Source organism: Orycteropus afer, unplaced genomic scaffold, assembly GCF_000298275.1.
Source record: "Orycteropus afer afer isolate SDZICR_OR568_19922 unplaced genomic scaffold, OryAfe1.0 scaffold00541, whole genome shotgun sequence".
NCBI classification, from domain to species: Eukaryota; Metazoa; Chordata; class Mammalia; order Tubulidentata; family Orycteropodidae; genus Orycteropus; species Orycteropus afer.
Window position 1 is genome coordinate 1,351,154 of NW_006922128.1, and position 10,744 is coordinate 1,361,897.

Consider the following 10,744-nt stretch of genomic DNA (forward strand, 5'->3'; position numbering starts at 1 on the left):
GGACACACGCCGGGGACACACACACCAGGACACATACCAGGGACACATTGCAGGGACACACATGCCAGGACACACGCCGGGACACACGCCAGGGACACACATGCCAGGACACACGCCGGGACACACACCAGGGACAAACATGCCAGGACACATGCCGGGACACACACCAGGGCCACACATGCCAGGACACACACCAGGGCCACACATGCCAGGCCACACACACCAGGACACAGACTAGGACACACACCAGGGCCACACATGCCAGGACACATGCTGGGACACACACTAAGACAAACACGCCAGGACACACACACACTGGGACACACGCTGGGGCACCCACATGCCAGGGCACCCATGCCAGCGCCCTGCTGGACCTGCCCTCGGGTCCAGAGCCTCTCTAGGCGCTGGACCCGGAAGCAGAGGCAGCTGGGAGCCTCCTGGGCGGGGGAAGGAGAGCAGGGCTCCGCATGGCAGGTCTGCAAGGGCCCCCCACCCTGTCCCCCACGCACCCCGTCGGAAGCTTCTCCCAAAACGCAGAAAGGCCACTGCGGCACACTACTCTCATCAGCGCAGATGACCCGTGTCCAGAAGCAGGGGAATGTCCCAAGGGAACATCCCGCCTCGGTCCCCAGGCGCCGCCAGCAGCAGCCTGTAAACAAGGAAGTAGCCCTGGAAAGTCCCCGGCGCCAAGCGCCACACCCTCCTGGGCCTGGGCAGAGCCCGTGCCTGGGAGGCATGGAGGCTCACAGCAGATGGGAGAGGGTGCTGTCCCCGGGCAACGGCCTGAGCCCGTCCCAAATCCACCTCCTGAACACAAAAGACTGGCGTCTAGGCCCCAGGAGGTCCTGGGAGGACCAGACAGCTGGCGCCCAGGCTGGTGGCAAACACAGGGCGGGGTGGGGGCACATGCCTGCCCCCCACCTGGACCAGGGGCATCTGGGACTGTCCCCCATGTGTGAGGCCGGCTCACATTACTGACACAGCCCGAATCTGGGCTGTGGCCAAGACCCCATGAAGGGAAGGAGAGCCCAGAAGCTGGCAACTGGCTCCAGCCTCCACTCGATCCCTCCCTGGAGACAGTGGTGGCCGCCAGCCCAGAGATAAGGCTGGCCCGGTGTCTGCAACCACCGAGAAACCGCCGAGAGACGTCAGAGAACAGAGTTAGGCCGCTCCCATCCCTCTGAGGGTGACACCTGGGAGGGGAGGTCACACACACCTGAAACTGGGTCGACAGCCAGCGCCTGCAGGGCACGCCACACATCAAGGCAGTGTTGGGGCACCTGGCCTCTGGGCTCCAGTCATGAGTCCTCTCATGTCACATGTGTGCACCAGCCCCCATTGCAGACTGACATGCCTGTGTGTGGGGTGTGGGTGACCAGTGTGCAGTGTATTTGATCAATGTGCACATGTGTACTGACCACAGCACACGTGTGGATGGCTGCTGGCGGGTGTGTACCGACCACAGTGCGTGTGTGCAGATGGCTGCTGGCAGGTGTGTACCGACCACAGCGCGTGTGTGCGGGTGGCTGCTGGCAGGTGTGTACTGACCACAGCGCGTGTGTGCAGGTGGCTGCTGGAGGGTGTGTACTGACCACAGTGTGTGTGTGCGGGTGGCTGCGGGCGGGTGTGTACTGACCACAGTGTGTGTGTGCAGACGGCTGTGTGTGTGCAGACGGCTGTGGTGGGTGTGTAATGACCACAGTGCATGTGTGCAGACAGCTGCTGATGGGTGTGTACTGACCACAGTGTGTATGTGCAGACGGCCGTGGCGGGTGTGTACCGACCACAGTGCGTGTGTGCGGGCGGCCGTGGTGGGCGTGTACAGACCACAGTGCGTGTGTGCGGGTGGCCGTGGCGGGCGTGTACCGACCACAGTGCGTGTGTGCGGATGGCTGCTCGCAGGCGTGTACCAACCACAGTGCGTGTGTGCGGGCGGCCGTGGCGGGCGTGTACCGACCACAGTGCGTGTGTGCGGGCGGCCGTGGCGGGCGTGTGGCGGAAGCGCCCACTACCACGCCCTCCAGGGAGGTGCCTGCCCAGCAGCTCCAGTGCCAAGCCTGCCCCCCCAGCAACACGACCACTGACCCAGCCGAGCACGCACTCATGGGGCCTCAGCAACAGGCACCGTGGCCAGGGGTCCCCCTGACGACCCCTGAAGCACAGAGTTCAACAGCCGCCTCCCCGCACTCCTCCCGGGCCACCGCACCAGTCCCCCGCCCACCTTTCCTTCCTTAAGAAACCACCGAGACAGGAAGCCAGGCCAGGCAGCCGGGGGGCTGGGGGTGCAGTCCCAGCACGTGCCTGAGGCCCCGGCCACAGGACTCGCCAGCCCAGCACACTGCCCTGGCACTGGGGACACAGCCCACAGGGCCACTCACCGGCGTTCTGGGCTCGGGGCTCGAGGTGGCACGCGGCACCAACAGCCATGGATGTGCTGCAGGCCCGCGGCCGGTGGCAAGGGCTGTGTTCCTGCTGGAGGTTTGGGCTTATCAGTGCAGACCAGGCACGCTCTCCTGGGGGAGCCCCCACACAAAGGGATGGTTAACTCTTTGCGTCCTGCTCACTGGCCCAGAGCCCCGGCTTGTCTCCAAGAGGGGAGACTAGCCTCCTCATTGCACCCAAAAGGGGGACACAGCCCGCCTGTGTACCCCCTCCTCACAGCCCGGGCATCAGCCACATCGAGGCCCTGCTGCCTCAAGATGGACGCAGCTTGACTCCACTGGGCCCAGGATGGTCAACACGGCACCCCCGCCCTGGGCCCTTCCCCCTTGAGGCCCCGAGGCACCCCCTCACCCCCCAGCGATGGCCTATGCCCGACCAGCCACTTCTAGGACCCTCCACCACACACCCGGCCTGGCCTCCTGTTGGGCAGTTTCCCAGGGAAGGAAGCTGTTGGGTGGGCAGGGAGCTGGGATCACTCAGGGTCAGTTACGGTGCCCCTGTGGCGGGGCGCAGCACACAGGGCAGGGTGGCCTGGACCCGACGGCATAGGCATGCGCACACATGTGCACGTGAGCCCCTGCTGGGCTGGACCCCCCCAGCGGTCCTGTGTCTCCCACCCTGACCATGTACTGGACCCCAACACGACCAGAACCATCGAGGCATGGTGTGGGGAGTGCGGCAGTGGCTACCGAGGCCCCCTCCCTTGGCCACAGAGCTCACAGCACAGGTGAGCAAGTGGCCAGAAGCCACACAGCAGGGCAGCACACCGGGCCCACCACCTGCCCCGAGGGTCCAGCAGGCAGAGGAGCCCATGGCACCGGCCACTGAAGACCTGCTACAGCTCCGCCCACCCATGCGTGGGACTCCCTGGCCAGCTGGCGGCCCTGGCACTGTGCCAGGGAACCTGTCCTAGGCCCAGGTCACTCCACGAACCACAGCGATTCACAACCCAGGGGGAGGGTCGGCATTCCAGAAAGCAGGTGACCCCTCACCTCATCCTCGCTCGTGGACAGGCAGCCTCCCACTCCACCCACGCTCTGAGGCTCGCAGCGTGCAGGGCACAGATGGGGCAGCAGGGCGTCCCAAGCCACAACCCAGCCTTCAGAGCCCAGAGGACCCCCACCTGAGTCGGGGAGGCGAAGCCTAAGAGGCCAGCAGTCAGATGGCCACACAGCCACAGAGCAGACGGACCCTATACCCAGGGCCTTTCAGGCCAGACTGGGGCAGCCCCAGCCCCCAGAAGCCCTCCGTCTGGTCCATCTCAGCCCAGGCGGCAGGTCCCATCCAGTCTCTCCCAGGAACTACGGGCCCCTCGCCCTGTGGGCTGCCCACTGACCTCCTCGCCGACCCCAGACCACCAGAGACACCCCTGCCCCAGGCCCTGCGTGAGTGCTCTTTGCAGACGCTGTCCCCAGGGTCTGAATCCTGTTCAAGCGTCATTCCCACTGAGCCCCCTTGGCCCCGGATCCTTGTCTCGTGCCCCTTCCCCCAGCTCCTGCGCCCTCTCCTGCCACACAGCACCCCACTAGGTGAGGATGAGCCGACTCTGGTCACAGATGCACCAGGCCCCCAAACCTCTGCATGATGAACGGGGGCACTGCTGTCTGGGCTGGATCCTCAGAAGCCCACACACAGACCCACCAGAGCCCTGGGTACACAGCCTTCCCACAGAGGCACCTCCCACTGCGCCTGCAGAACCTTCCAGAAGACACCTCGGGGCTGGGTCTAAGAGGAACTGGCTCCTCACTCTGATCAAAGGGCATGAGAGCTGGCCAAGAGGTTCCAGACCACGGACACAGGGGCAGTGGGAGCCTTCCACGTGAAGAGGGGACATCCAGTACCCCAGTGCCTTGAAGCCACCTGCAGACCAGCAGGTTCATGAACTCCCCAGCGCATGCATGCAGGCTCACACACGAATGTGTACATGTGTATGTGCACACTCACATGAACTCATACACACGGGATCAACACAGTACGTACATACACAAACATGCACATATACAAACAAAAAACATGTACACATAAACACATGCACACATGCACACGTACTCAAACACACAAATGAGCATACATGTACACACATCCATATACACATACATGCACATGCACACATATATGCTTACATACATACTTGTACCAAACACATACACATTATGGTGGTTGAGTCTGTGTGTCAACTTTGGCTGGGCCTGGTTGAGTGGCTGGGCAGCTGGGTGTAGTTTTCCCCATGAGGAGACGGGCCATCAACTCCATGGTGGAATCTACTGTGAGCAGTGGAGTAGCTGCCTTAGGGCTGTGGTCTGGTTCCTGTATTTAAGGAGAAGCCTTGGGAAACGGTCTCCAGCTTATGGCACACTTGGACCCTGCATGTAGCCATGTCGTTGTTCAGCAGGCTGCCATGCTCTGCCAACCTTGGGACTTAAAATGGATTTGAATTAATGGCCTGCCGTATGGTTTGGTAACATCGGGTCTGTGACTTTTTACTTGTTGACCTTGGGCTTGTCAGCCTCAGTAGCCAGCAGCTCAGTGAAGAAAAGCCTCCAGCTTCAGTGGGCCGGGAGCACTGGGCAGAGCTAAAGCCCAAGATTGAGGGGTTTTCACTCAGCCCCTGGAGCCTAGCATGTTGAACTCGGCCTTTAAGCCTCCAAACTGTAAGAGAATAAACTCCTGTTTGTTAAGGCCATCCCATTTGTGGTATATTCTTGTCACAGTGGCACTAGGGAACCAGAACACACATACTCAGATACACACATACATACACACCACACACACAAACTCAGACACACACTTGTGCCAAACATGTACACATATACAAACACACATGTACTCAAACATGTGTGCACACACATGTACACCAAAACACACACACACACTGCAACACATAAGCACATGTACATGCACACATTCACCCATACTGACACACACATGCACAAACACACATGCATACACATGTGCATGCTGACATATAGACAGATATGCACCCATAATCACAAACACACACACATACACACATGTGCACATGCACAGGTATGCATACACATGTGCACACACATGCTCCCATACTCACATACACATGCACACTCAAGCATGCACACATACACACGTGCACACACACACCCGTACTCACACACATGTGCACACACATGCAACCCATACACACATTCTAACACACAAGTACTTGTGCCGATGCACACACATGGACACACATGCACGCACAGGCTCAGCAAGGTCATCTAAGCTCGTCACGTGATGCCCCAGAGGTGCTGCCCCAAAGACACAGGGCCCCACTGGACACAGGGAAGGTGGAGGCGGCCTGGGGCCCTGGCTCACAGAGGTCTCATCCCCACTCTCGGGTTCCTTCTCTTCCCGTTTGTCCTTTGCCTTTAAGATCCGAATGTGTTTCATCATGTGTGTCCAGTGACATCTCCCGCCCCCAAAATCTTCCTAACTGACCCCTGTGACCCTGACCCTCCGTGCAGGGCAGGCCCAGCCCCTCGAGTAACACACAAGTGAGTAACACGGGGGCCCTTCAGCACCAGCCCCGCCTCCAGGGTCTTTGCCCTCTGGGTAGTGTGACTTGTCCCCTCCCTCCCAAAACCTGGTGGTGGGAGCTGCCCTCCCCACACCCTCACCCAGTGACAGGAGGGACCAACCTCCAGCTGCCCTTAGGTGATGCTGGACTTCACTAGTTCTTAATGACACTGTTTCCTGAGACCCCAGAGTCCTCACACAGTGACCCCGGGAAGAGCCCCACTCTGGCAGAAAGCTCACTCGGGCCCGGCCTCACTATCAGCATCCTCAGGGCTCCGGCAGCCCCCCGTCATCCCCTGCCCGGCTCAAGCTGTGGCCCCCTGGCCAGCCTGCCTCTGCACACCCTCCAGGAACAAAGTGACACTCCCCAGTAATGTCTCATCAGCTGGCCTGGAGACACGGGTCACCAACACGTGCTGAACCACAGAAGCCAATCACAGACCAGGAATAAGCTGCCCTCCGAAAAAGGGGAACAGAAACCAGGCGGAGAGGCGGCCATGAGAAGCCGCAAGACAGCTCTGGAAAGTTCCATGTGAGGAAAGACAGCTCTGGAAAGTTCCATGTGAGGAGGTCACAGGGAACGGCAGGCGAGCTGGCCCCCTTACAGCAGGCCAGGGCACAGACATGCACAGAAGATGTGTCCTTCACGCGGGGATGGGAATCTCGTGTCAAAATAAAACGCCTCTCCCAAGTCTGCCAGAAACGCTGAGGGCGTGCTGGGCGGTGGGCCCCGCTCCCACAGAGACGGGCCTGGGTCAGGGGCGGCGTGTCACCCGGCCGCATCCATCGATCGCCTTGCCCTTCCGGCGCCTCACCCTCAGCGATCAATTTTCACTCACTGGGGAGCTGAGGGGCGCCGGCAAGGCAGGCCCGGGCACCCGGGGTCACAGCACAGTCCCGCCAGGCAGAGCCCGGACACCACAGCAGGGACAGCTCAAGGTTAACGCTCAGCCATGGCCACGGGGCCGGCCGCTGGTCCTTGAGGCCCCCAAGCAAGGGCTCCAGAACCCCCTCTGCGACCAGCGTCCCCAGGAGACCCCGCCCCCGAGCAGGGAGGGCGCCTTCCAGCTCCGGGAACCACCAGGCCACCACCAGGCCGGGCAAAGCCAAGGGCAGCCTGGCTAAGCTCTGGGCGGCCGGCGGGCCTGCACAGGGGCACCTGGCCCTCACCTGTCACATCCCCCCACGTGCTGTAAGGAGCATCCTGCCTCCCCCTGGAGGATGCAGGTGGCGCAGGTGGCGCCAAGGACCTGGGCTGGAGTCCCCAGACCTGCTCATCTCAACGTCCCTGCGAGAAAGACCCCCAGAGCCCGGCCTCAGAGCCTGGCTCCGTTCAGCACGGTCAGGAGATTCTCGGGTCAGGAAACTGGCCCCCGACTGTGCAATATAAACCTCTGTGCAGTACAGAGCCCACACGGCCCGGACCCCCTTGCGGTGTGCCCTTTGTGGCACGCACCCCCACGGCATGGACCCCGCAGGGTGACTTTGGGGAAGTGCCGGCTTCTCCCAGCTTCAGCTGGGCTTTGTCAACGTACGCCAGAGTGACCACACCGTGTCACGTTGGAGACGCGGCACCCGTCACCCCACTGCACCCTGAGCACCAGCTGGGGGTTCGACGGGTTAACCAAGAGTGAGGACGCTGCAGCGCTGGGAGTCCGACCGGAGGGCAGCCTCCGCTTAAGGACACACAGCCCACTGTGTGCAGACGTCAGCCCAACCTGTGGGCAGTTCATGCAAGTGGAAGCCCCCTTGCCCTCGTTCACAGGGCCACACAAGCACAGCTCGATGCCAAGTGGATAGAGAGGGAAGCAGGGGTGGCACTTCTCCGGAGAGCAAACCAGCCCAAGGCCCCGACACACCTTCTTGGTGGGCGTGGCCTTTCTTGGTGGGCGTGGCCTTCTTGGTGGGAGTGGCCTTTCTTGGTGGGCGTGGCCTTGCCCTGAGGCTCACCCTCTGACCTGGATGATGGGCCCTCCTTCCCTGGCCTGGGGCTGGGTGGCTCAGCTGAGTCCCAGAACAGCTCCTGAGCTTAGTGGCTCCAGAGACACAGAAAGCAGACCAGGAGGGACCAACCTCTAGCTGAAGACTGGCAGGAAGGTGACAGGCTGCCCAAGGGGGGCTGCAGGCAGGAGGCCAGCCCTGAGAAAGTGCCCTGAGGGGCATCTAGGGACCCTGACGCAGGGTCTGCACTTCCGACCTGGGTGACAGGTGCTGGGACTCTGGGCTTTGCTTCCTCAGACTAGCTGTGAAAAGCCTCTCGCCGGGCTGCTTGTCCCTGCCCCATCCAGGGGAGAGGACGGACCTACAGGACAGGACCCTTCATGCACAGGCAGGGACACCAGTGCGCCGGGCTCCCCAGCCTGTCCACAAGGGTCCCTGGCTCTCCCAGCAGGGCCACAGGTGACAAGGAAGGGGCCACTGTGGTTCTACTACCCCCCACGATGCTGGGGCTGGGAGCTACACGGACCGTGTCCACGTGTCCTCCGGGGACCCCGGGGCACAGCCGGGAGACCACCTTTCACTAGCTGGCAGTCCCTCCTCCATGGACCCTATGTCATGTGCCACCCCACAACCCCGCCCAGCACCCCGATTTCACAGAGATAGAGCAGCCAGTGCAGGGACCCACCCACCCACCCGCAGGTGGAGGATGGGGAGAAGAGGGGCCCGCAGGCAGGGCTCCTCCCTGGAGACAGGCCCCGGGGCGGCCCTCTGTGTAATACCGGAGGGTCATCCCGTCCAAGGTCAGGCAAGAGGAACGGGACGCCAGCCAGGGCTGCTCGGCCCTTTGCCCCACGGGGAGGGAGAGCCAGGCTCCCAGGGAGGAGGCAGGAAGAGCCGTGGGGGTCTGCGCAGCGCCCGGAGGAACGGGTGCCGTAAGAGGGGGCGCCCCGCTCACTGCAGGAGTCTCCTCAGCTGTCCCTGCAGGTCTCACAGTCCCCCCATGTCCCCCAACCGCGCTGTGCCGTAGAAAGAGCCCCTGGGGTCGCGATCCTGCAGGGGGTGGGGGTGCAGACGGATGCAACAGGGGGACTCCCAACCGCTGGGCGCACGGGGCGCAAAGGGCGAGGCGAGGGGCCGCTCCGCGTGGTGAGGGGCGCAGTGAGGGACCAGAGGGAAGTGAGGGGCCGAGGGGGCGTCAGACGCCCCACCCCGTCCCTCACCGTCTCGGGGCCCCTCAGCATCCGTCGGGAGCCCCCGGCGCGCTCCCGCCTTCGTCCGCAGCTACGTCCCCCCAGCGCTCACCCGGGCTCGGGCTCGGGCGGTCGGGCTCGGGCCCTGCACCGCCCTCGGGGCAGCCCTGCGCCTCCGGCCGCCCGGCCGCCTCGTCCCCGCCGTCCTGGGTCTGGGCCGCGTCCGCCCGTGCCTCCACCGGCACCACGGTGAAGTTGGTGGGCATGGCGGGCTCCGGCGCCAGTGCGTCCCGGTCCGCCCGCCCGCGCCGCCGCTCCAGGAGACTCGCTGAGCCCGCCCCGGACGGCAGCCCGCCCCCGAGCTCCTAGCGGAGGGTCACGCCCCCTGGCAGGCCCCGCCCCCGAGCTCCTGCCGGAAGGACACGCCCCCTAGCCGGCCCCGGCCCCGCCCACTAGCTCCTCCGAGAAAGACACACACCCTGGACGGCCCCGTCCCCGAGCTGATCCCGGAAAGACCCTGCTTCCAGGAAACAACCGGGACCCGGGCGGGCTGCGCGGCAGGAAAGACGCCTCCCAGAGCTGGCCGGCCGGCCCTCACCGGACCCCTCGCTGCCAACGCCGGGCCCAGGTGACGAACCTGCCCACCGCCGCCCGCGCGTCCCCTGGAAAGTTTCCTGGGCGCGCAGAAGGGCCGCCGCCACCCGAGGCTCCGCCTCCTGCAGTGCCCGACCCTCCCCCGCCAGGGCAGTCACCCTGCCCGGCGCTGCGCCCGCCCCGTGGTGCCCGTCCTCACTGTCCGTGCAGACCCTTTCAAGGGGGCTCGGGTCTCCCACCGAGCACGGTGGCCGGAATAACAGAAGGCTGAGGGCAGCCACGTGCCCACCATCAGAGGACTGGCCTAAAGAGCTCGCCAAGCCCGTGCAGTCGCCCCTAAACCATTTGCAACAATAACGGGCCAGGATGGCAACAATATCTGGTAAAGTGAAAAAGCCAAACGGCCTAATCCATTTAAAACAAAAAGTGTGTGTACTTCCTATGGCCAAGAAGGCAGCTGGGAGGCTGGGGTTCCCCTGGGCTGTGGGAAGTAAAGGCCCCTTATTTTCCCTGCAGTGTACGCACGGAAAGGCCATTTCTGATAAGTGGCCTTCAGGTGGCCGGTTCGGCCTTCTGCCCCAAGGGGTAGGGGTTGCTGCAGAAGCCAGGAGCTGGGCAGTGCCCCCAGGGAACTCTCCCTGGCCCAGCCCCACACACCCCAAACCAACCATGTGCAGAAGATCGTCCACATTCCTACCCCTCCACCGCCCACCGTGGCAGGTTCGGGTGTGGACAGGGGCAGGAGTGACACTTGAGGTCCTGCTATGGAGGCCGACTGCCGACGGCTCTGACAGGTTAGCGGCTGCCTCTCCAGGGTCAGCCAGGATCTCTCTTCCTGCGCTTCTCCACCAGGAGGCCCGTTTTGCTGACAAGGTCAGGGCTCTGTGTAACCAAGGAGAGGAGTGTGGGTGCTGGGGGATTCACTGTCTCAATGTTAACCACATGGGGTGCTGAGCACACGCACCCATGAACTCAGCACTGACGACCACGGCTGCCTGGACAGTCCAGGCCAGGTCTCCCGTTCAGCCACTTGTGCTGTGACACAA

The 10,744-nt window shown here is 63.1% G+C and overlaps 1 protein-coding gene across 1 annotated transcript in view; it reads right to left on the minus strand.

The window, feature by feature from the left end:
• Positions 1-9,370, minus strand: part of SLC12A7 (solute carrier family 12 member 7) — a 58,971-nt gene extending 49,601 nt beyond the window's left edge. The window contains exon 1 of the mRNA XM_042782954.1: positions 9,217-9,370. Coding sequence (XP_042638888.1) covers positions 9,217-9,370 — 154 coding nt within the window. The remainder of the gene's footprint in view (positions 1-9,216) is intronic.
• Between the last annotated feature and the right edge of the window lie 1,374 nt (positions 9,371-10,744).